The 27,012-nt window shown below is 46.3% G+C and overlaps 1 protein-coding gene across 1 annotated transcript; it reads right to left on the bottom strand.

Annotated features, from left to right (window-relative positions):
• Nucleotides 1-1,328: 1,328 nt before the first annotated feature.
• LOC143842879 (cytochrome P450 2J4-like) lies at nt 1,329-26,358 on the bottom strand. The gene is given in 9 exon segments (XM_077348169.1): nt 1,329-1,519; nt 4,643-4,784; nt 11,230-11,417; nt 13,338-13,479; nt 16,412-16,624; nt 18,053-18,201; nt 21,271-21,420; nt 22,631-22,793; nt 25,849-26,358. Coding segments are annotated over 9 exon segments (1,509 nt in total). The 5' UTR covers nt 26,020-26,358.
• Between the last annotated feature and the right edge of the window lie 654 nt (nt 26,359-27,012).

Below are 27,012 nucleotides of genomic sequence, written 5' to 3'. Positions count from 1 at the left end.
GTACTGTAGCTTTAAAGGTAAAGGTAAAGGTATCCCCTGTGTAAGCACCAAGTCATGTCTGACCCTTGGGGTGACGCCCTCTAGCGTTTTCATGGCAGACTCCATACGGGGTGGTTTGCCAGGGCCTTCCCCAGTCATTACCCTTTTACCCCCCAGCAAGCTGGGTACTCATTTTACTGACCTCGGAAGGGTGGAAGGCTGAGTCAACCTTGAGCCGGCTGCTGGGATTGAATTCCCAGCCTCATGGGCAGAGCTTTCAGACTGCATGTCTGCTGCCTTACCACTCTGCACCACAAGAGGCTCACTGTAGCTTTAGAATATCTTTTAATACACCTTTTAACAGATGTTTGGCTCTGGTTATGTTTTATTAGATCTCTCTGTCTTGTGGGACCCATGGAGGGGCAGCCTGAGTCTGGCATACCCCGTGAGGGGGCAAGAGAGAGACCTCTAAATCTCCCTCACAACCCCTTCCTATACACTTGCTACTTTCAGAACACCTGGTAACTGAGGGGAAGGTTTAAAGTTTAAAACAAACCTGGTTCCCCAAAATTGTAGAAGGATTCATGGGTCCCCTCAGTTGGTTGGCTGAAACGGTTTGTCTGAGCCATGTGGAGCGGAATTAAAGTGTCAACAACTACACGGGACAATGATAATCCCTCCTTAAAGGGCTACATTCCTAGATAACGTAATGATGCCGTAAGAAGTTTCTAAATCACTGTTTATAAATGTTACATATAAATGTTACACCCTGTTATAGCAGGGTGTTGGCAGAGAGAAAAGAACAGGAAAAGCTGCAACATCTCTGCAGAGAATGAAGAACCATTAGAGAACCACCATTTTGATTATACCGGAAACATTCAAAAACAGAGAGGAAAGAAGAAGAAGAAGAAGAAGAAGAAGAAGAAGAAGAAGAGGAGGAGGAGGAGGAGGAGGAGGAGGAGGAGGAGGAGGAGGAGGAGGAGGAGGAGGAGGAGGAGGAGGAGGAGTTGGTTCTGATATGCCACTTTTCTCTATCGGAAGGAGGCTCAAAGCGGCTTATCGTCGCCTTTCCTCTCCCCACAACAGACACCCTGTGGGGTGGGTGAGGCTGAGAAAGACCTGATATCACTGGTTGGTCAGAACAGTTTTATGAGTGTCGTGGTGAGCCCAAGGTCACCCAGCTGGCTGCATGTGAGGGAGCGCAGAATCGAACCCAGCATGCCAGATTAGAAGTCTGCACTCCTAACCACTACACCTAACTGGCAGGTGAGAGCAGGTTTAGGATAAAGCAAAAGGAATGAAGGAGATATTTTTGGCAGTAACAAATGAGCTACTCCCATCTGTAGGGTTCATGATGCACTGTGGCGGGGAACAGCACAGAGTTTATACGGTTGAGGAACCAAAGTCAGCCCAACTACAGGTTCTACGCTGAGCTGATTTACGCCTTCTGGGAGCTGGAAAGTGAACATCCGCAGCAGGGTGGTGAAGAAGATGAAAATTTCAATTCTTGCCAGCTGCTTTCCCAGACAGTCACGAGCTCCTACAAAGGGAACAAGGGGAGGCAACAAGTGAGAAACACTGGCAGTCTTCAAGCAAAGGTTGGATACACACTTTTCTTGGATGCTTTAGGATGCTTTGGGCTGATCCTGCGTTGAGCAGGGGGTTGGACTAGATGGCCTGTATGGCCCCTTCCAACTCTATGATTCTATGTTTCCAGGTAAGTGTAAAGTTCTGCATCTGGGTCAGAAAAATGAAAAGCATGCCTACTGGATGGGGGGTACGCTTCTAGGTAACACTGTGTGTGAACGAGACCTTGGAGTACTTGTGGATTGTAAACTAAACATGAGCAGGCAGTGTGACGCAGCAGTAAAAAAGGTGAATGCCATTTTGGGCTGTATCAACAGGGGCATCACATCAAAATCACAAGATGCCATAGTCCCATTGTATACGGCACTGGTCAGACCACACCTGGAGTACTGTGTGCAGTTCTGGAGGCCTCACTTCAAGAAGGACGTAGATAAAATTGAAAGGGTACAGAGGAGAGCGACGAGGATGATCTGGGACCAAGGGACCAAGCCCTATGAAGATAGGTTGAGGGACTTGGGAATGTTCAGCCTGGAGAAAAGGAGGTTGAGAGGGGACATGATAGCCCTCTTTAACTATTTGAAAGGTTGTCACTTGGAGGAGGGCGGGATACTGTTTCTGTTGGCTGCAGAGGAGAGGACACGCAGTAATGGGTTTAAACTTCAAGTTCAACGATATAGGCTAGATATCAGGAAATAAATTTTCATAGTCAGAGTAGTTCAGCAGTGGAATAGGCTGCCTAAGGAGGTGGCGAGCTCCCCCTCACTGGCAGTCTTCAAGCAAAGGCTGGATACCCACTTTTCTTGGATGCTTTAGGATGGTTAGGGCTGATTCTGTATTGAGCAGGGGGTTGGACTAAATGGCCTGTATGGCCCCTTCCAACTATGATTCTATGATTCTATGATTCTATGATTCTATGATTCTATGATTCTATGATTCTATGATTCTATGATTCTATGATTCTATGAATCTGCTGTTTGCTTAAACTGTTACCTGTGTATGGTATGTGCTCCGGAGGTGCTTGCTTCCTGTGTATTTGGGTCCTTAACACTTCTTCTGTGAAATGCCTGTTGGAATCTGGCCTTTGAAGTGAGTCCTGTTTGATGTGCCAATTGACCTCTTGAGAGAACTGGTTTGAAGTTGCAAATCTTGCCCTAAGGCAAGATTACCCATGAATAGAGAAAGCCTCTTCAAGGCTTGGAACTGAGAGATCTTGGAATCTCCAGGTTTCCCCTGGAGATCTCTGGAACTGGAAATTGTAACTAAATCTTTGAATTGTCTTTTATTTCTCATGGCCCTTAATTAGGGGCTCATTGTATTCCTGTCATTATGTATAAGTTCTTAACCTTTGTATAATGGTTGGAAGTCCTTTGCTTTAGTCCTGCATTAATCCTCGAAATGCCACCTGCCTGTCTACTTTGAAAGTTGTTAGTCTTTGATATGATAAAGTCTCTGCTCTGGTTCTCAGGGGCATGTTATGTCTTATGGGCCAGTGACTTACTAAGTGTGAGAATGCTTTGAGGTCAGAATGCTCTGGCAATGCTCATCTGCATTGGGTACAAAGAGCATCTGCCATGCTTTTACCCTCGATGTACCCTGACATGTTCTCTGGTCAACTGAACCTGCTCCTAGGTATAAAAAGTATAGCAGCCTTGCTCTTTGTCTTCCACATAAACTCCTGCTCTTGTTCAACCTGCCTAGCTCTCATATGGATTTGTAATAAAAGCTTAGATTTGGATCCCTGGATCTCCTTGGCCTGTTTCTTCTCATCCATCCTGATGTGCTAGTCATGGGACATGACATACCGGGAGAAACAAAAGTTATTTGCTATTCCAGTTGGGCACGGCATGGACTTTCGTCTTGCTCCAGGCTGTGTTTGCTGTTTGACGTCAGCTCAGGTGAATTCCCTCAAGACTGATGATCAAAGGACTGAATTGATTTAATAGTTGAATGGAGATCTAATCTGTGATGTCATTACATTACGATGATGCAATTGTTTTCTTGACATGCTGAACAGCAGGCTACTAATTAAAGATTTATGGCTTAATCCTTGGGAAGCAGTTAGAAGAAATTGCTTAAAATCACTTAAAGGCTTTATTGGAGAATATTTTTTCAAAATTTAGTGGCATTTATTTTGAGCTTTTATAAAGATATATATTGAAACCTTTTTCTGATTGATTAATGGTGGCTGAATAATAGGATCATCTGACTGGGAAATCTGCCTTTTTTACATTCCAGGGAAGGCATCCAGGCATTGTTTGATGAGTTGCAAAGACATATAGAAGAGAGCATTTTAGATCCAAAATACGACATTATTAAGGAATTTAAGTTTTGGTATTGACCTGTAAGGTCATTCGTGGACGGGGCCCCACATATCTGCGGGACCGCCTATCCTCCTATGCCCCCCCCCAGGGCTCTTTGCTCTGTGGGTGAAAACCTGTTGGTGATCCCTGGCCCATGGCAGGTGCACGTGGTCTCGACCTGGTGGAATGAGATTCCGGGTGAGCTGAGGGCCTGGTCGGAGCTTTCTCAGTTCCACAGGGCCTGTAAGACAGAGCTCTTCCACCGGGTCTTCAGGCAAGGCCATGGTCATTAGACCTAGGCCCTCATCCCCAGATTGGCTAGAACAACAGCCACTCCCAGATTACTCTCTTTTGCCATCCATCCCCTGAAGCAGTGGGCTGGGAAGTTTGGAAGTGGGGGAGGGTTATTTTCATCATCAGGGTGGGATAGGGTATTATACTGGGGTTTTATTGTGGGGTTTTAAATATGTAACCCGCCAAAAGCCAGCTTGGCTGGGAGTGGCAGGCTACAAATAACTTAACAATAGTAATAATTCCCAAAGTGGAACAAATACTCCTTTGTTATTTCCCCTTCTAACAACTGCCCACCAAGATCGGGCCCTATCTATAAAATTAAGAAGGTGGTTCACCAATATAGTTTACCATAATTTACAAAACTGTTTACCAATTGTTTATCAATGTAATGTTAATGGTATGTATCCTGTTGTTGTTACTCACCCTGAGCCAACCGGAAAGGGCAGGCTATCAATCATATGAGTTCTGAATTCTGTCTTTACCTTGACTAAATGGAAGAAATGCTTCTCTTTTCACAAAACCTCCATCCTTGTCCAAAAACCGATTAGGGTTGAACTCCAGAGGTTTCTCCCATTGCTTAGGGTCCAGATGAACAGAGTGGAGATCTAGAATAATGATTGTATCCTGCAAGAATAAAAGTGTCTGTTTAGGATGTTTAGTAATCACATTGCAGACTTCTAAATGATCATTGGAACATGATCTTAGTTCAGTATTGGAGACTGTGATTATTCTTCTCTGCATGAAGGAATGCTGCCCGCTTTATGCCCTTTCACCTACAATAAAATCATTAAAACAATATCCTATTCCCTGTCATGTAAGAAGATCATAGTCTGACGAAGGGTGCTTGCACTCGAAAGCTCACGCCTTGAATAAATCTTTGTTGGTCTTAAAGGTGCTACTGGACTCTGATTTTATTGTGCTACTTCAGACCTACTGTTTAATATGTCTTCCATTTCATGGGCTTGATCTATCTTTCGTCTCCCAGCCATTGTTTGTGGGGGAATGTTTAGACTAGAGTCACTTAAACTTTGTGTTTCTGATAGTGCAGTGCTTGTGGTGAATACAACCAGCCTCCGCAGTAAAAGGTATATAATCCTTCATAACCTTATTTAAGGTGACCAGATTTTCAAACTGTTAAAGCGGGAAACGGTGGGGGGAAGGTACAGGGGGGAGGCGCAGGCAGGTGGGCTCTGCTGGTGGGGGGTCCTCTGCTGCCTTTCCCTGCCACCTTACTTGGGCGCTCTCGCCTGGCCCCTGAGAGCGGCTCTGCTTCCTGCCGGGCGCCGCCATGAAGAAGGAGAGCAGCTTCCCTTCCCCGGCCCTGCTTGCACCCACCCCCTACAAACCTGGCGAGGAGGACTCTGGTGCATTTGCCGGCATCTTGCCCCCTGACTACTGCCAGGAGAGGGGGTTGGTGCGGGTGCCTAGGGGGGCAGAAGGGAGTTCTGTGCCAGTGCTCCCCCCTGCCCCCAAAAGGCCTGCCGAAGCCTTGAGAGGCTGTGTTGGGCCTTTTTGGGAGGGGTAGAGAGGAGGGATGTCCCCATCAGTGCTCCCTCCTGGCCTTAAAAGGCCTGCCATGGCATCTCCAAGTCCTGCCCCTTTCACATCCAGAACCCTGACAGAGCTGGCAGGTGGCTGGAAAGTACGCTCTGTGCCCCCCTCCCTTCAGGCCTGCTGCGAAGGAGCTGGTGAGGGACGCGTTTCCTCGAACAACGAAGAGTCTGTGGGCAAACTTGTGATTTCCTTTTGAGGGGGAGGGACCTTTCCCCTTCTGCCTAATGGTTGGCTGACAGGGAGGACACAAAAAAACCCCTTCTCACATAAAATACTGCTGTGGCCAGCCTTGCTACTGGAGGGAAGATGCAGGCAAGCCTTGTGCATTTCTTCTCCACGATTCTCCTTACATTTGAGGCCTACTGCACAGGGTTGTTGCCTCCTGTTTCATCTTTTGCCTCCTGTTTCATCTGTACAACAACCCTGGACAGTAGGCCTCAAATGCTTCATCTCCAGAACAACCTGTGTGGGAGGCCTTAAATGTTTATTCTTCACAACAACCCTGTCCCAACTGAAAAGCAGCCCTTTCTGCCTGGGAAGCTGATTATAGTCTACAGATGAGCTGTAATTTCAGGATCTCTCCAGGCCCCACCTGGAGGTTGGCTACCCCTGGGTTGGATATATTCCTGGAAATCTGGAGTTTGGAGACTGGGACTTCAAAATGGTACAATGACTCAGAGTCCACCCTCCAAAGTAGCCATTTTTTCTTGCAGAGCTGATCATTATAATCTAGAGATGAACAGCGATACCAAGGATGATGGCAGAGTCTTGCAGACTGAGGTTGGGGTGGACTGGTGCGGGTGTGTCCCTCCTGTGTTTTGGCCAGCCCTTACCAGCAACTGTTTGTATTTTGGGGTGGATACAGACAGATAGACAGACAGACAAGCATCTTTTCTGCGAGTCTGGAAAGTGCAGAAAGCTCTAAATAAAGAATATATAGTGAAGAAGTAAATAGTGAACAAGTAAATGGCTGGAGAGACATGGGAACTTAAGTGACTTTTGTCAAGCTTGGCATGAGAAACACTATTGGTCAGGGAGGTCCTATGAAATCAAAGGCATGAGTGGCCCAGAATTACAAGTGAGCGTTAGAGGAAAGCAGACAGTGAGACTTTGGGGGGAACTAGGTGATCCACTTTTATTAGGCAATGACTTGTCCTTGTGGACAACAACAGGGACTACATTTGCTAGCAGTAGCCCTCAAGCTTCAGAAGGACAGACATCACCAGCCATGTAACAGACTGTGCTAGCCAAGGGGTGTCTGGGGCCATCTGCATTTCATTTTGAAGGAATGCATGTGGGGGGAGAGTGCATTCTCTTCAGCCTAACTACCAGAAGATGAGCTGTACTTCCAGGGCTGGCATCCCTGGAGGCTGGCATCCCTAAACCATCCTGGAGGCTGGCATCCCTAAACCACAGTGTAATACAATGCTATTCACCCCTCCAAAGGAGCCATTTTTGCCTGGGGAGCTGATTTTTATAGTCTTGAGATGCGCAGCAATTCCAGGAGATCTCCAGGCCCCACCTGGAGGTTGGCTGTCCTGGGTCGGAACATATTCCTTGAAGTTTGGAATTTGGGTCTAGAAGTATATAATGCCCCCGCAGCCACCTACCACCCCCCTAACCTATTTCAGGTCAAGAAAGCATTGCTGAGAGGAGATAAGGTTACAAGATTGGTGTAGGTTCCTGTTCTGGAATTCCATGCTGCCTAGGTGTGCATAAACCTGACTAGGGTCAAGACTGCTGTGCATAGAGAGACCTCCTCTTAGGGTTGCCAGCTTCCAAGTGAGGCACTAAACCCACACCAAACCATGAGCTAGCGCTCTCTCTCCCCCACCTCCCTCATAAGGTTTCTATTATGGGGAGAGGAAGGGAAGGTGATTGGAAACGGCTTTGACACACCTGAGGCCTGTTGGGTGATGGCGGGCCATTCCCAGTTCTCTCAGAACTCTCTCAGCCTCACATCCCTCACAGGTTGTCTATTGTGGGAAGAGAAAGGGGAAAGGTGTTTGTAAACCACTTTGAGACTCTTTTGGGTCATAAACAGCAGGGTACAAAAATCCAGCTCTCCTTCTTCTAAGGGTCAACAGTGAACAAAGCATGTGGGCACATAACATTTTATCAATAGTAAAAATTGGAGACAGAAGGAGTAGGGTGGACACCTGTGTACTGTTACTACCCCATGTGGATTAGGGAAATGGGACATTTTTGTGTCTATGGCCTAATTCACACAATAAGGGAAATTAGGTTGAACGCAGAACTGGGAAGGATTGGCTGCCATGTAATCTCCCCCTCAGAAGAGTCTCCTGTCTGATTTTCCCTTCACCTATCTGAAGGCATGGCTCTTGAAAGCTCACCTGTAACCACTATGCCACAATTCCCAAAGGTCAGTCCTCTCTAACACTGAACTAATGTTTCAAACCACAGCTTTTATATCAGGAAAAAAATTTTCCGCAGTCAGAGTAGTTCAGCAGTGGAATAGGCTGCCTAAGGAGGTGGTGAGCTCCCCCTCACTGGCAGTCTTCAAGCAAAGGTTGGATGTACACTTTTCTTGGATGCTTTAGGATGCTTTGGGCTGATCCTGCGTTGAGCAGGGGGTTGGACTAGATGGCCTTTGTGGCCCCTTCCAACTCTATGATTCTATGATTCTTTTTGACACCCACGTCTCCACACAAATGCCCTCATTTATCACCATACCTCCACAACCCCTCACACAATACACACATTCAACCCCAAGCCGTACAGACTGGACAACCCTTCCCCTTCCTTTTCCCAATGCCAAGCTCTAGCGCAGGGGTAGTCAAACTGCGGCCCTCCAGATGTCCCTGGACTACAATTCCCATGAGCCCCTGCCAGTGAACGCTGGCAGGGGCTCATGGGAATTGTAGTCTACGGACACCTGGAGGGCCGCAGGTTGACTACCCCTGCTTCTAGCGCCTGTGGTATTCCTGGACACAACGGGCAGGTGCCAGGGGCCACTGGCTCTCAGGAACAGACAGCGAACAGAGCCAATTAGAATGTGGGGAGAGGAGAGTCAGCCAATCGGAGGGAGAACCCTCTAAGGCCCGGCCTCCGTGTGCTGTGGGAATTCTGAGGGGAAATCCGTCCGTTTGGGGGTGGCTGGAAGGTTCCTGGCCACAGATTTTAAAGTTGGACCTATTTTGGCAGGACGAAACAGCTGAGGGAGGGAGAAGAGCAACTCTAGCATTGGCCTCTGAGAGCCATTGAGGGGTGACATTTCAAGAACAGCAGCCTCTCACCTGGCAGGCAGCTGGGTTACCCTGGACAGTCCAAGTTGCCTCAGAGCTCTCTCATCCCCACCTCCCTCACAGGGTGTCTGTTATGTGGAGAGGAAGGGAAGGCAATTTTAAACTGCTTTGAGACACCTGAGCCCTTCTGGGTGACTGCGGCCAAGTCCCAGTTCTCTCAGAGCTCTCTCAGCCCCACAATCCCTCACAGGGTGTCTGTTATGGGGAGAAGAAGGGATGGTGAATTTAAACTGCTTTGAGACACCTGAGGCCTGCTAGGTGACTGCGAGCCCGCCCTAGTTCTCTCAGAACTCTCTTAGCCACACCTTCCTCACAGGGTGTCTGTTATGGGGAGAGGAAGGGAAAGTGATTGTAAATTGTTTAGAAATCCGGTTGGATGACCTTGGGGCAGTCCCAGCTCTCTTAGAGCTCTCTCAGCCTCACCTCCCTCACAAGGTATCTGTTATGGGGAGAGGGACGGTGATTTTAAACTGCTTTGAAACACCTGAGGCCTGCTGGGCCTCAGTTTTCTCTGAGCTCTCTCATCCCCACATACCTCACAGGGTGTCTGTTATGGGGAGAGAAGGAGAAGGTGATTATGCCTAGCCTTACAACACCTGAAGCCTGCTGGATGACAGTGGGCCATTACAAGTTCTGTCAGAACTCTCTCAGCCTCATATCCCTCACAGGTATTGTGGGGAGAGGAAGGGAAAAGGTGTTTGTAAACCACTTTGAGACTCCTTTGGGTGGTAAATAGCAAGGTAGAAAAATCCAGCTGTTCTTCTTTTAAGGGGCTACAGGGAAAGATGCCTGTGGACACATAATATTTTATCAACAGTAAAAAAAAGGAATAGAGACAGGAGCAGGGCGGACACCTGTGTAATATGTCAACCCCATGTGGCTTATGGCAGGTGGACTTTTCAGTATCTGTGGCCTAATTCACACAAGAAAGGAAATGAGGTTGAAAGCTGAACAGGGATGAATTGGATACAACGGAATCTCCCCCTAAGAAGAGTCTCCAGTCTGCTTTTCTCTTCACATATTTGAAGACATGGCTCTTGAAAGCTCAGCTGTCACCACTATGCCACAATTCCCAAAGATCAATTATCTCCCACACTGAGCGAACATTCCAAACCACACCTTCTGCAGTCTGAACGTGTTGTGATGAAGAATATTGTGTACTGTGAAATCCTCCTCTGAACAACATGTGCAACAGCGATGCCATGCTTCCAACAGGTCAGTCCCCTCCTAAAGCCTACAAAATTTCCTGAATGCCATCCGTGCCACAACTCTCTGAAAACACACACCCTCCTGCCCTGCCATGCAACCACAACCGAAACAACACACCCATGCATCCACGTGCCATTCCAGAATCAACAACTGCTGACTTACTTTTACCACCCCCACACTCTAGCACCCGTTGTATTCCAGGAATACAGCGGACTTTGCCCCCAGTAGCTAAATAAAAGCATAAGCAGTTTTCCAGTCTAGCATGTCTCCTGTTAATGTCCCACCAGACGAAAGACCCTGTAAGGCTTGCAGGGCCATCAGGTGGAACGTGGCCGTGCTGCTTCCAGATTCAGTGGAAATGTGATGGTATAACCATCCAGTTGGTGCCAAATATTAGAGTTGTATGATTATCACTACAGGTTTGTTATGGTGGGCACCCCTACTGCTTCAACCTAACTTCAAGCCATTTCTAGCTTTCACGGACCTTTCAAAGAAGTAGGATGCAGAAGTTATGAACCAACATATGTACTGGTTCAGTTCATGAACCAACCGTGTTCCTTTCAGTTTGTGATTCAGTTCATGGTTTGGCAACTAACCACAAATGGAAACCAACACTGCTATTCCTGTTCATCATTATCTAACCCAATAATCCCTGTATTATTTTATATAACTTTTGAAACAGGGTTCAGGTTTGCATTATTCAAAAACTGCTGCAGATGAAGATGCTGTACATGTATATCTTATAAAGTACTACCTCTTGTAGATTCAGATTTGGGTGGATACCTGTGTTGTTATGAAACAGCAGAACAAAGTCTGAGCCCAGGGACATCTTTAAGTCCAATGCAGTTTTATTTAAGGTATAAATTTTTGTGTGCATGCACACTTCATTGTGTCTGAGGAAGTATGCATCCACACAAGAGCTTACACCTTGAATAAAATGTTGTTAGCCTTAAAGGTGCCAGTCAAATTTTGTTCTGCAGACAAAGGTGGTAGATTTTACTCTTAGGATCTACAAGTGTAACCATAAGTATTTCCTGTACCTTTGGAATGAGATAACCAAATACGTTCACATCCTTTACACATTGTCTGGGAATGTTATGTAATAAAATATATTTGGAGCGGATAATCTCATGAATCACAGCATTGGTATATGGCAGTTTCTTCAAATCTTGATAGTTGAACGAGCGAGAGGAACCCAAAACATCTTCGATCTCCTTATGGACTTTCTCTGGAAAAATATATTAAAATACCTCTTTAGTCTGGAGACTGTATTTTAGGGTTCCCAGCCCAAGTGCAGCCCAGTAATCTCTTGGAATTAGAATTCATCTCCCACATACAGAAATCAGTTCCCTTGGAGAAAATAATTTCTTTGGAGCAGACGTTCTCAATCAGGGCTTCATGAAACCCTGGGGGTTCTCATTAATTCAGAGATTTTTATACCATTCCCATTGGCCTTGCGCACTCAGGGCATTGTACAACCAGTTACTGAACAATTAACATATAAAAGTACACAATACAGCAGGTAAAATATATTCCAGTAAAATCACACATAACAGATGTTAGCAGCAACATAAAGAGCTGTGGTGAATAAAATGGCTTCCAGAAGCAGATTGGAGGAAAACATAGGAGGGAGGCAAAGGGAGGAAGGCCCAGTATTTTTGTATAGATGTTATCTTGTTGTCCTGGCTGGCCTCAACCATAGGTAGAAAGGATCTGTCTTACTAACTCTGCATAACTCGGCAAGTTCTGACAGGGCCCTGATCTCTCCCAGAAGATCATTCCACCAGGCCCCAGTTCTGGTTGAGGCCAGGCAGATTTTTTTAGGGCCAGGTATTCTTAAGTATGAATGAGCCTCTTGTGGCGCAGAGTGGTAAGGCAGCCGTCTGAAAGCTTTGCCCATGAGGCTGGGAATTCGATCCCAGCAGCCGGCTCAAGGTTGACTCAGCCTTCCATCCTTCCGAGGTCGGTAAAATGAGTACCCAGCTTGCTGCTGGGGGGTAAGTGGTAATGACTGGGGAAGGCACTGGCAAACTACCCCGTATTGAGTCTGCCATGAAAACGCTGGAGGGCGTCACCCCAAGGGTCAGACATGACTCGGTGCTTGCACAGGGGATACCTTTACCTTTATCTTATTCTTAAGTAATTGGTGTTATCCTCTAAGTCAGGGGTAGTCAAGCTGTGGTCCTCCAGATCTCCATGGACTACAATTCCCATGAGCCCCCTGCCAGCATTTGTTGGCAGGGGATCATGGGAATTGGTGTCCATGAACACCTGGAGGACCACAGGTTGACTACCCCTGTTCTAAGTAATGGCCTGGAATGATTTTTAAAAAATTGTTAAACCTGTATTGAGTGACATGACCATATATAATCATGTTGATTTACCTCTCCTCCCAAAGTAGGATAAAGATAGTGGCAAGACAGACACCGGAGCTGCGAGCTCCACCCATCCCTAGCTTTTTTAGGGGGTGAAGTATTGGAGGACTTAAGTCTGCCCCCCCCCCCATTAGCTGGGGTCCCTGTTGAAAATTGGGATTGATGCTCTGGGACAGGCATGTGAAACTCCTGGAGTGGAAGAGAAAAGGAGGCAGTGGAGAGAGATAAAATGGTCAATGATGGGACTGGATAGGGGCCCTGGGTGAGCATGTACACAGTTCTGCTTCCCATCCACATTCTGCACAATTGTGCACTTTAAGGGTTTCTCAAAGCCTGAAGAATGTTTCAGGAATTTCTTAATGGCAAAAAAAAATTGAGAAAGGCTACTTTGGTGGGTAGATGCTATAACAATATACTCCACTGAGGTCCCAACCATCCCTAAACCTTGACCTTCACAGGCTCTACTCCCAAATCTATAGGAATTTCCCTTTCCAAGGTTGGCATGCCCATGGTATTTGCCTTTATCAAGTTAATGAGTCAATGAAGCCTATCACATGTTCAATATACATCAAGCTTTAGGCTTTTCCAGCATCCCCAAACATTAAAGCAATGCAGCATTGTGGGCCATGCAGCATCACATATTAAATAGGAAATGAAACAAAGTAATGCCTGGGATTGTACTGGTCACTCGTCACTCAATGTAAAAACTCAAAAGGACTACTAAAACAAGAGGAAAACTTGGGCCAGGGGGCATTCCTTGATTCAGCACATACCTTGGATGTCTGGGTGATTTGCCATGAGGAGCAGTGCCCATCGTAATGTCACGGATGTTGTTTCTGTTCCTGCGCTGAAGAGGTCAAAAATACACTGACTCAGATTCTCTTCATTATAAGTAGAGTTGGGGTCATTCTTGCTCTGTGGGGAAAATAAGCGAGAAAGGACACTCAACCAATGTTAAGCATTTTGGCTCTGCAGCTGTGGTGAGAAAGTCTCAGACAAAGATGCAACCACATTCTGATAGAAACGTACGATGGTCATCTATTGGAGCCACACATCCAAGCAAGTTTTTTCATTCAAATTAAGCACTGCCAAAAGGTTGAGGAGTAAAGATGTCAACGCAAATCCAGCATTGTTCAGAGGTTGTCATCATTCCACTGAGTGACAGGAGCTGAAATGTCTTGGGGAAAAACTAATTTGCAATTTCCATTAAATTAATTGTTTGATTTTAAGAATGTATTTAACTGTGACTTTCTTCACGATTAGGATACTAGTAAAAGGGGAGGGCCGGGGGGTGAATGCAAGGGAGAATGGAGGGCCCCCTAGGATTATAGCTCCAGACTAAAGAGATTAGTTCACCTAGAGAAAATAGATGCTTTGATGGGAGAACTCTCTGTCACTGTCATTGGGGGTGGCAACCTGCTCCTTTCCTAGCCCTCCTCAACACAGTCCTAGGAGAGTGGCAGGCAGCTTACATTCTCCACCTGTGGGTGTTTATTTCCTTGTTCGTGACTGATGGGGCTCAAAGACAGAAGGAGGAGCCTAGGATTTCCCCTCCATGCGGCCCAGAATACTCCTGGAGACCTAGCCCTTTTTGCACTCTATTCTGCCCAATTTCCTTCCATTACAGAGGAAAGAGAAGAGCGCTTCCTCTCAATGTCTTGGGCAACTTGGTGGCATCATGTGGGGAATGACCCGTGGTTTAGTTGTAAACGAGGTTGATGTCCCAAGATTATTTTGGGGCGCATCCTTGCCTCAGTGTCCTCCTGTTAGTTCTCGGTTGGGGGTGGCCAAACTGTGGCTCTCCAGATGTCCATGGACTACAATTCCCATGAGCCCCTACCTACCCATGCCAACAGTTAAAGAATGGTGGCCTCTAATCTGGAAAGCTCTCTCTTACAGTCTGACTCCCAGAGAGTGTGCTGCTGGCTGCTGCGCTGAACATTGGAGGATCATCGCTGGAGAAAACATCAATGGTTTGACTGAGGGACTCTGATCTGTTTTTCCTCTTGCCTTTACTTTTCTTTCTCATCTTCTTAATCACTTCTTCCAAACTATTCTTTTGGTTTCTGTGGGTGGTGTGGGGTGGGTTTTGGGTTTTTTTTTTTTTGGGATTCACTGTTTCTATCTCCTGGTGTTTCTTTCTTCTTTTATCTGAGGATCAGCATTGTTTGGCTTTTCTTCTTGGGTTGTGTTGTATTTAGGGTTGTGCAATCTGGCTCCCGAAGCGGCTGTTCCCAACCATAGCAGCCAGTGCTGCGCTGGGGGGGATGGTGGGAGGTGTGGTTGCCGGCATGCCTGGCAATGCACATGTGCAGGCTCAGAGCAGAGTACCTGTGTGTGCATGTCAGCTGGTGTGCTGTCGCCTGTGCTTCCCCCCCCCCCCTTACAGCACAGCACTGGCTGCTACGGGCAGGAATGGCTGCTTCGGCAACCAGATTGCACAACCCTAGTTGTGTTCCTTTTAAAAGTTGATTTTTACAGTTCTCTATTTCAGTGTTTTCTTCTGTGGGGAGGCATTGTTGCTGTAGTTAGAGTGGTTGATTCTCTCAGTTTGGTAGCTGTTGTACTTGTTGTTGTAGGCTGCCAACTTTGGGTACTGTTGTTCTGCTCTGGTTTGTTGGCCTGGAGGGTACTCTTTGGTTCTCCTGCCAGAGCTGTTCTCACAGAGCAGTTCTGTCAGCGCTCCCTCAGGGTGTCTGGCATGAGGAAAGGAAGGGAAGGTCAATGGAAGCCACTTTGAGACTCCATTGGTTAGTGAAAACTGAGTACAGAAACCAACCAGCAGCTACTCATCCTCTTGACTTTTCTGTATTTGTTGGGAAGGAGGCTGGATGGGAGAGCCTGTAATGATGGAGCATGGATTAAGCTTTTAGGCCACCCTGAGCTCCTACGCTGGAGGACACTAGGGTAGGTTCATGCGATAATCCTGCTGAAGATGAGGAAGCTGTCCACATGACACTCCCCTTGCTTTCTGATTCTATGGATGTCAGTGAAGACAGCACTTTGTATGACAATAACGGCAGTGATGGTGATGACTGCAAACTCAGTGATTATGATCATTTCTATGCTGATAACCTCACCAGCTAAAGCTGAAGCTCTGTCTGGACATACAGATGATGAGGAAGAATCCAGTTTTGAAGGATTTTACCTCTTGTGTTTTAGCTTGGTTGCTGATTGAGTTAAGGTTTTTGCACTTTTTAAGTTATTGTTGATATCATATTGTTCTTGTTGACCCCCTTTTGCACCTAAAGAGCAAGTTTACTGGGTTTTTTTGTAATATTCAAAAACATTTAACCTACTGATGCCTCAATTAATGTAATTTTACTGGTAATATATTTTTATTTATAATTGCTGGCTTATACTTGAGTCAATAAGTTTTCCCAGTTTTTTGTGGTAAAATTAGGTTTCCCAGTTGATATTCGGGTTGGCTTATACTTGAGTATGTACAGTACATCCCAGCTTTCCTAGTCATTATTGCCCTTCTAGAAAACTCTCTCTCCCCTCTTCAGTACTTTATATGTGTGTTCATTGTACGTATTTTGTTTTATTACTTCAGTTTTTCTTAATAAAAACCATTCCAGTTGAACATCTGCCTGTTTTATTTGAGAGTTCTCCTGAGGGAAAAATGTCTATCTACATAGGTGGAGAATCCCAATTGCCCCATCATGTTCTTTCTCTTTAAAGCTAATTCCCCAACATATCAGGAGACTACTTCATTGAATAGTAGTGGCCGGAGAGAACTTCTTTCAGTCTTGTGGACCCCAAAGCTCCCACAGTAAAATACATATTCAGGTTACAGATAATATGTTTACCTTCAGTATTGTGATTTTCCTAGATGGATACTTACTTTGTTCATTTGGCATAGATAGAAATCAATGAAATCTTGTGGTTCATGGACAGCTTGATTCTCCTTATGCTTTTCTATCTCCTTCCTTGCAAAGGTATGTATAAACTCACTGCATGCAATGGCCTTCTGGTGAGGCCCTGGGAGATGTTTCATGAGCCACGGGATAAAGTCATAAATCTACATGAAAGATAAATGTCAAATACCATGAGATAACTCAGTGACACAATTGATGCAAACTGAAGCTGATGTAGGAACCCAAAATTATTTCAGATTCCTACATCAGCATCATGGACTAAATCACCTAATTAACTTCACTTGATTTGAGGTAGGACATGACCCATTTGGGCACCTAGTATGTGTATTTTTTCATGGCCTGGCATTTCAGGACGATTAGCTTCTATAGGGAACTAGGGATGAGTGATCTGGTTCAGATAAGCTGAAAAGTGCCAGAATCAATGCTGATTCTAGTACTTTTCAGACCTATCTGATTCGAATCACCCATCCCTGCACTTTAATCACTACATCTGCTGGGCCTGAATCATGATTCAGTGATTCACCCAGGATTCAACCAGTTTCAAGGAAGGGTTGAGGGAAAGAGAGCACATCAAGCAGGTGACGTGTCATGATCCGTTGCTTGGTGGGCCCTTGAAATGGCTCCCTACTACAGTTTACTCATGTGGTGGAGAATCCTGTTCATCAAAATCAGTACATTTTCTTATCCTGACAGAACCCATTCAAGCCGTCAAGGTATGAGTCCATCAATAAAACTGAATTTTTTTCCTTGCACTCTTAGTCTAGTATTCCTATTAAAGCGGAAAGTAAAAATTCATGGAGATATTGTCTGTTCAAGGTTGTAGAATGGCATGGTATAGTCTGATCTCATTGACTGGCATGTAGTAATTAGTGTCAGAAAGACGCGATTCAATGTTTTGGCAAGAACAAGGCCACAGCTTTTATTAAACAATCCAACCAGGGTTGGCCAGGCACGAGAAGTAGAATGACCCTGTGAAGCTGTCCAGATGCTGAACTGGGCTCAAGGGGGGGGGGAAGGATCCCTTGCTCCTTGTAGCCCTCCCCGGGAAGAGACTGTTGATGGTTGTTGGGAGTCCACCACATCCAACCATCCCATATCTCCTGGCTCCGAGCCCCTGGCCTTCCCAGCCGGGTAAGGCAGCGCTCGTTCTTAACCGATCTCTTAAGGAGATCCCCTCCTCAGGGCCCAGTACACAAACTGGACCCTGGCCTAACTATTCTAACTCGTGCTGCCCTTCCACCGCTGTGACAATACATTGAACTAGGGAGGGTGGAGTGGGTATCTGTCCTCCTGGTTCAAACGGTGAGGGAGAGCGTCCTGGAACCACATAACGCTTTTAACTAGCGCCTGGCTCTGCCCTCCACTGCTGTCGGCATGCTTGCTGGCGTGCCGACGTTCTCCCAAGCCATCTCGCCTTTGCTGCCCCTTCCTCCAGCTGCGTCAACTGCAGCCTTTGTTCATGCTCGGCCGCTCTTTAGCTCCAAGAAGCAGGTTTGGAGACCATCAAGGAAGACTAAGCCAAGAATGGTAAAGAAAAACCACTTCAGATTAATTACTTGTCTAAGCTAATAGGAAAATGAAAGAAGATGACTTGCATAAGATACTACGGTAGTTGTATATTTTAAGATATAGTCAATGGCTTCCGTCAACTTGAGGAATTCTTTATCTTCAGTGGAAAACCGTTGTCCAAAAGCCAGAGCACAGATCACATTGGAGACGGAAATAATGATGGGCGTTGCTGGGTCAAATGGCTGCTCTGCAAAAAAAAGTTAGGTGCAAAGTATTAATATTTTATCCCCTTCTGTGAATACTTAGAATGAACTTCTTAATGGAGTTTGGTAAAGGAGAGAGAACTTCGCTATTTTTGATGCAGTTATATATTTGGAATCTTCCCTCCCCCCCTCCCCCTGCCCTGCCAGCACCCTGGCCACTTCCCTTTAGGCTACAAAGCCCTCTCGCCGCCTCTGTGACGTGGCAAAAGGGCTTTGGGGACCAATGGGAAGAGAAAGGTTACCCTCCCCCTGCTGTCCCCCACCCCCAGGGCACTTACATGTGTCCTGGGGAGCATACAGCGGCAATCTGCGGACAATGGCGGCAGAGAGCCCCTGTCCAGCTGACTGGGCGGGAGCAGGCATGCCCTGTGCAAGGCACGGCCCAATTAATTGTCTCAGTTCTTGTTTCTTCTTTCAGAGCTCCTAGGTGTACCAAGGGGCCCACTTGACATGGGAATGGAGAGGATGTGTGGGAGCTATCTTGTTGATTCTGTTGTGCCAGTCACCAACCAAGCCATCCAGAGAACTGTGGGGAGTTGCTGGGTCCTGCAGAGCATTCAGGAATCCAGTTGGATTCATAAATCTCCATGGACGAGCTGAAATCTGCTCAATGCCTGACTGAGGGGGGTGGTGGAAATCTTAGCGGAGCATTCAGGGCATAGTGGTCTGACCATGGCATGTCCAAGGCCAAAATCTGATCCAAATTCAGTCCCGCATCATAAATGAGATCCAAGGTTTGGCCTGCTTGATGGGTAGGGCCAACAACAAATTGTGAGAACCCCAGTGTCACCATGGCTGACACTTGGTCCAGCCCATTTCTAGAGAGTGGCAGCTTAGCATGGATATTAAAGTCCTCCAGAATTAAGAGTCTCTGGAACTACAGTGTCCAGGCTTCTACCTCCTCTAGAAGGCCTGGCAGGGCATCTGGAGGTGCATTGGGCATGCAGGACACCAGCCAAGTGGCCATGCTCTCAATTGAGTCCCATCCGAGGCCAACACATTCATTTCCTTAGAATGACAGTGTGAGGAGAGCCCTGAAGGAGATGTTATCACGAATTAGGATTGTCACCCCTCCTTTCCACCCAGCAATCCGGGACTGATGAAGGACAGAGAACCCAGTATGAGCTAGTTCTTTTTTGCTTTCCCTGACCCAGGTCTCTATCATGCACGCTAGGTCCACATTGTTAGTTGCAGAATAGTCTTGCAAGGTGTGGGTCTTGTTCTTGATCGACCTGTAATTGTACAACATCAGATTAGGAGGCGGGTTATTCGTCTTTGCCTCCACACTAGTGCCCAAGGGATGGGAAGGAGGTTCTAACCACATGATCTTCTATGTTGAATTAGATATAGGCACATTAGAAAATCATTCATTTATTAATTTATGGAATGACTAGTAAAAAAGCCCATTGTATAAAGGATACAATGGGCGCTAGGAGGCGGGGGCCAGAGCGAGGGACGGAAGGCGACCTTAAAGAAGAGGCGGGCGGCGGCTCCTCAGCGGGTTGGGCTCCTCGGTGCGCTGGGCTGCGGCGGCTCCTCGGCGGCAGCTCCACGGTTCCTGAAGGCTGCTCGTCGTCGTGGCTCCTTCTCGGCGGGGCATGGCGCTGGCAGGCGAGTTGCTGCCGCGGCAGAGTGAGGCCTCGGCGTCGCGGCAAAGGTCCCTCTGACGATGGCGGGCCGGGCACGGCCGTTTGCTGGGCGGGCGGCGCCGGCGATTGCGGCGCCGCTTCCTCGAGTAATGGAGGCTCTTCCGGTGCGTTGATCGCGTTGCTGCTGCTGCCGGTGCCCGCAGGTCAGCTGGGTTGGGCGAGTCGCCATCGTCATTTCTGTGGCGGCGGCCTGACACGGCGAGAGGCGCAAAGCGCCTCTCACCGTGTCAGGCCGCCGGGCAGGGAGCCCCCGGCAGCCGCGCTCCGCGCAACTGCCAGAGGCTCCCTCAGGCCGGGAGCAACTGGCAGGGGCTTCCTCGGGCGGCGGCCTGGCGCGGCGAGAGGAGCTTCAGGCCAGGAGCAACTGCGAGCCGCGCTGTGCACGGCTCGCAGTTGCTGGGTATCAGAGGGTCCCTCCGATTGTCTGTCATGAGGAAGGGTCCAATCCGGACCCTTCCTCATCCCGGACACATCCCACCCCAGGAGGGCTTACTGTTTTATTTAGTCCGTGGCGCCCGCGGCACCACGGGCGGTGTACAGATGCTTTTTGGTGTAGTGGTAAAGAGTGCAGATTTCTAATCTGGTGTGCTGAGTTTGATTCCCCTTTACCCCACTTCAGCCAGCTGGGTGGCCTCGGGCTCACCACAGCACTGACAAAGCTGTTCTGACTGAGCAGCATTATCAGGGATATCTCAACCTCACCTACCTCACAGGATGTCTGTTGTGGGGAGCGGAGGCGATTGTAAACCACTTTGAGAGTCCTTCTGGTAGAGCGGCATATAAGAATGAACGTTTCTTCTTATTTAAAGGGCTAAGGAAAAAGGGACTTACCTGCCTTCTCTTCCTCTCCCCACAACAACCATCTTGTGAGTTAGGTGGGTATGAGAGAGTTCTGAGAAAACCATGACTTGGCCAAAGTATATGACTTGCTCTGGAGAAATGGCATAACAAACTTGGTTCTCCAAATTATATTCCCTCATTCTTAACGCCTACACTAAGCTAGAGACCCATTTGCTGCCACTGGTTCTCTATCTCATTATGCCTAGAAAGACTTATTTTTGTTAATTCTAGTTTGTAATTAATAGAGAAACTTCTAAGCTACTGGATATTTAAGGTCCAGTATGGTGATGCTGACATGGCAACTCCATAGGTATTTAAAGAGACGTTCAGAGGTAGTGTGCCATTTCCTGCCTCTTTGTCATGATGACCCTGACCCTGGTACTCTTCTGAGGTCTCCCATCTAAATATTAGCCAGAACTACTACGTAGATGAGATTGGGCTAACGTGGGATGTCCAGGTCAGGAAATGATTCAGTGTCCAGGTAAATTAATCCTAACCTAAGTGAGAAATTAAAAAATGGCTTACAGCAACCATTGGCCAACCCCAGTTCCTGACATCACTTACCCTTTGCAAGTGTAAAAGCCTCAACAAGCTGATGGGCCTCCTCTTCTATTTGGTGCTCTATGCCTTTCTTCCCCAGACCCAGCTTCCGCATGGTGGCTACCCCGAACTTCCTCTGTTGCTTCCAGGTGTGGCCATTTGAAAATATAATACCTAAGGCCATGAAGAATCAATGAGAAATTAGTTCTGTAAGAAATTACTGTTGAATAAAAGTTGACATTGTCTGCCTATAAAGCAACAAGCAGAATGATTACATATGCCTATGAATTGAAAAGCTGTCCCTTCTCTAAAAAGTGTACCACTGCCATGCTCATATGGAATCAGCCCCTGTCTGGTTCGGGGATACATCTTTGATATTGTCCAGAGCCATTTGCTTCTGATCTGCTCTGCTCATTATGTTTTAAAAGTTTAAAAGATGTGGTGACTGCAGCGAAACCAATTTAACAGCAGCTGTTGCAATTCTAGATGATAGAGATGGATCTTTCAGGGTCTGTTGCAACAAATTCTGTACGGCCACCCCCGAAACACCAGCTTTTTATGCTGGTGGGGGGGGGGGAATTATAATAATGGAATATTAATTTAGAAATCCTTTTGCCTTGCCAGGAATGTCTGCAGCATGCACAAACAAAATATCCCAGTTGTGGGTAAAGCAAGGTACAAAGAAAACCTGAGGATTTTCCTGTCTGAGTTTTTTTGGCAACAATGTTACAGCAACCACCCCAAATATTAGACAACAAATATCCATACTTTTCTGTGACATGTAGAAATTATTCTTTAAAAACTGTTTTTGATATCTACTGACTTGCTGTTAACAAAGGAATAGGTAAAGTGTGAGAATAGAAGCCATTTCCAAATTGGAGGCTTTGCGCCTGGCTGCAGGCTGGAGTATGCGCCTGGCTGCAGGGCGCTGATCACCTCGGGCTTCGGTGCTCACCGAAGCAGCTGAAGCATGCTGGAGCACGCAACCTTCATCTGAAATCTTTTTCCAAAGCCCGCCTTTTGCCTAGGTGAATGCTGGTTTCATTTGTGTTGCACCCAATTTCTCCATCTGTACAAGATATGAATCTTCCTGTCCTCTTCTCCAAACATAACCATTTTCTCATCTTATTTTTCTCCCTTCCACATATGCTGGGTGAATGTTTAGTGTCTGTCTGTGTCTTCTTTCTTAAATAAAGCTACACTGCTTATTCTCAACAGTATTTGCTGGCTTCCTTGGATTCCTGAAGGGCTTAATCACCTTGTAAACTGTGCAAAACAGATCCAAGCTAGTTAACCGCTTTTGCTTAGCCTTTCTTCTGTTTTCTCAGAGCATTTGGGTTAACAATGGTGGAGCAATTCATATCCCAAACTTCCCACAACTTACCCCGTTCATTTGCTATAGCTTTCAGGAAAGGGGTCATTGGCCGATCAAGAAAATCTTCTTCATAGTTAATCATCCCTTCTGTAACTGCTTCATATCCAGAGAATATAACTACCATTTTGTTTGCTATCCACAACGTATAAATGTTCCCATATTCTTTTGCCAGCTGCCATTTACATTGAAAGAGACAAAATACAACATCAGATGAATTCAGCTAGTTTGTTTGAATGTAACACATGCAGTTCACTCCTCTTTATCTCTTAGAATTATTGAGTTGGAAGGGAAGGTCACCAAGTCCAACAATCTGCAGAATGCAGGGAATTCACTACTACCTTCCCACCTCTGCTGGACACATGCAACCTCGTCTCAGCTCCTGGTCATGGGCAACTCTCTTTTCTGTCCATTTCCCTTCTCCCAGATTCCTTCTTTTCTTTCTCTCCTTCCATTCCATTCTGTCTTCTCAGCATCCCTCTGTAGTCTTATCTTACCTGTTCACCCTTACTCATTTCACTTATCCCTCATCTTCCCAAAGAGGATCTTGTAAAATAGGCTATTCTGTGTCCATGTGATTGGCACAAGATCACCCAGAATGTTTCCAAGACAGAGTGGAAATTTGATCCTGGTTCTCCCAGATCCCATTCCAACACTAACTGCTACCTCAAACTAAACCATTATGTTTATGCAGAGGAGGAAGTATAGTGGAGACAAAGTTAAGTTTACTATGGATTTACAAAGATTTCATGTGTCTTAAGTTCATACTAGGGTTGTGCAAGATGGCATCCAAATTGGCCATTCCAGGCCAACACAGCCAGCACCGCGCCATGGGAGGGGAGGCGCAGGCACCGGTGCGTAACTCTGTGCACACATACAGGTGCGAAGTATGTGTGTGCCGAGTTATACACCAGCGCCCGTGCCTCCCCCCCTCCCCCCCCCCATGGTGCAGCACTGGCTGCGTCGGCCTCAAATAGCCAATTCAGACGCCATCACGCACAACCCTAGTTCATACCTGCATTTCAGTCAATGTCTCTGACAACCCTGTGAGGTCATGATAAGTTACCCATAGCTGAATGACACTACTCATATATTCATGGAGAGAGAATCATTGTTCTCTGACCACTCAGGAAAGTTTTGTTTGAACAGCTTTTAAGGTCTGATGCTATCCCATCCCCAGGTATAATAATACACCTTTATTGGCATAAAACAATAAGAGGCAAATACAGCCAAGCAGGGTAAAAATATAATAGGGCAAAATAAGCTAATATAATAAGCTAAGATAGAGTAAAATCAGCTAATTAAAACATCTGGCTTGATAAACAACCCATCTCCAGGTAAAACCATATTGAGTGCAAACTTATGCTGAATGCCCCTTTTCTCCTTAATCTGATAAGGAGATATCAAAATCATGCTCAGATGCCTGGTGGTCTATGACAGGGTTAGTCAACCTGTGATCCTCCAGATGTTCGTGGACTACCATTCCATGAGCCCCTGCCAGTGTTTCCTGGCAGAGGATCATGGTAATGGTAGTCCATGGACATCTGGAGGACCACAGGTTAACTACCCCTGGTCTATCCAATTGACAGTTGTACTCCATCCAGACAGGGCAAATGCCCTTCCTGATCTGACCCTTTCCTTCCTAGCTACAGGACTTCTGTCTTCAAAGGGTTCAACTTCAAGTGACTACCCTTGAGCCACTCCACCACTACAAAACATGCAGCCAATTTGTCTGGAGGGACATGTGATTAACCATCCATCAGGAGATAGATCTCTTTGCCATCTGTATACTGGTGACACCCAAACCCATAAATCCGGATTAGACTGGTGAGCAGGAGCATATAGATGTTAAATAATGTCAGGGAGAGAATGGCCCATTGTGGAACTCAACACTGAATTAACAAAGGTGCGATTGGCTCTCCCTGATTGTGGCCTCTGCCCTCAACCCCAGAGAAAGGAGGTAACACACTGGTGGGCTATCCCCTGTACCTCTGCATCAATGAGGCTGTGAGCAAAAAACTCATGGTCTACCATGCCGAACACTGCTGTAAGATCTAACCATACAAGCAGCACTGACCCACCTCGGTCCAGATGCTGCTGGAGTTCATCCACCAGGGTGACCAGTGCCATCTCCATCCCGTGGCCTGGGTGGAATCCTGACTCTAATAGGTCAAGGACCAAAGATTTCTCTAGGTATGCTAGCAACTGCTCCACTACCACCCTCTCAGCTATCTTCCCCAGGAACACAGAATGGTAGCTGGCTGGGACACAGGGATCAAGTGAATTTTTCTTCAGAAGAAGTCAAACCACCACCTCCTTAAGCTCCATGAATTCCCCCAGGAATGCCCCTATCACCAGAGACATGGAACTAGGGAACTGGTGCTGGGTCTCACTGAAGCTAGCAACCTCAGTTTGGGTAAGAGGCCTGAGGTGATCAAAACTACCCCCTAGAGGTGGTGAAGGGGCCTCAAGCCCCATTACTGTATCAACAGTTCAGGGGTAATCATGGTGGAGCCATGAGACCTTATCCACAAAATGGATTGTAATTGCCTCACAGTTCTCTACAATTTGAATGCCCTTTTTCCAGGGCAGTAAGTAATCAAATTACTCTGAATAGTTGTGTTGGTCATGAACTTGCGGAAGCAATAGAAGTGGTATAAAACTCTCATTTAGTCACTTTCACTACCATCTCATAGGCTTTCATAAGCATCCTATAAGATATTCTCGCAGTTGTAATGCCAGCAGTACTCCAGACTCTGCCTCCCATGTTCTAAAACTGTATCTAATTCTAATACTCATCATGAGTATTCCTCCAAACTCGATTTCCTCATCTCACCTCCTGTTTTCTGTGGCACAGTTCCTCTGTATACCAGGGGGCTGTCTTTGGATGGGAGATGAGAGGGTGTCAGGGTGCAATTACATCAAAGGTAGCTGACATCTGGCTATGCCAGTCAACCAGCTCATCTAATAAACCACTGGGAGGCTTTGGGTCCTGCAGAGCTTTCAGGAATCCCTCTGGATCTTAAGATTCCACAGGCATAAATTTGCCCTATGGCCTGAGTACATTAAGTGCATTAAGTGTGCCCTCTGCAGTCATTGAACCCATATGCGAGACTGCATCCATCCCTATGAAATAATGTCAAGCAACCTATAAAATCCTAGGAAGAAAATGATTAAAATATAGTTCTCACTTCATTCACCACATACTTTAATTATATTTAATTGCATACCTTAAGGAAAGTGTCTTTAGAAATCATGAATCCTATTTTCCACATGCTTCCACAGAGAGGAAGAGAACAAGGTCCTGGAGGAGACGACTTGTGTGACCGGAGCTGTTTCAGATGGTTTAGAATCAGGAGACCCACCAGCAAGGCAATCAAAATTGCCTGTGTTCCCAGCATCGCCCTTGCTTCTTTGCTTTTGTATCTTTCACCTGGATGAGCTGAATGTTGTTCTTCTTGTGGCTTTTCCTTCCTTCCAGGTTATCACTGCCTGCTTTATATCCACATCCTTTTCAGTACGTCACGATAAAGCCAAATATATAGGAAGACAGCTTGGATCATTACCAACTCATTTTGGACTGCAGTCATCAGGCACGTCCTACGTTTGCGCATGTTGAAATCTGATAGGATAGCTCAAATAATTATAGAGAATATATTATATCAAGTAAAGCATTACTAGTACCTTGAACTGAAGTGTGAAAAGCAGTATTCTGTTTTTTTCCCTACCTACCAGTATATCTTAACACACTAGCATTTACTATGTGCTTTTGCACTTTCAACTACATCCTTGAGGAGGGTGGGAATCAAAGATCAGGTGATCATGCAGCAAAATCAGCATGCAAGATGCACAGATGAGGGATATTAAAAGCCACACAAATCCTTTCCAACCAACTTCTAAGAGATAAGCATCAGAATCAGCATTTATTTTCCAATTAAGAGAGCTTGTCATGAGTCAATGTTTTTCTGCCTTTGTAGACTTTGAAGTTGTAGGATAGTCTCCAATCAGCCTGTCCTTGTGGTTGCCAGGACAACCTCTGTTGTAGTAGATTTTATTATAATACCAGATGCCCCAAACATTCCTCTCCTCTCCTCCCCACCCCACATCCTCTCCTGTCCCTGACATTCCCCACACTTTACAGCTTCTCACCCAGGGTTCTTCTTATCATATGTTATGGCAATAAATTATGCAACATTTGGTGAGGGTTCCCATGGGGGGGGGGAGAGTTCCTGCATAGACTTACATGCTTTGTCTTTTTGTTGTAACTTTAGTTCTAACTATGCTTCTGATGAGTACATTTGCTTAGTCTAATAAAAAAAATTTCCTCAAGAAACTTTTGCTTTTATTTTTGACTTACAAAGATTCTCACAATTAGTTAGAAATAATTTTTGAGC

Source organism: Paroedura picta, chromosome 8 (genome assembly GCF_049243985.1).
Source record: "Paroedura picta isolate Pp20150507F chromosome 8, Ppicta_v3.0, whole genome shotgun sequence".
Taxonomy (NCBI): Eukaryota; Metazoa; Chordata; class Lepidosauria; order Squamata; family Gekkonidae; genus Paroedura; species Paroedura picta.
Note: the sequence above shows the minus strand (reverse complement) of the source record. Positions and strands in the feature narration are given on the sequence as shown.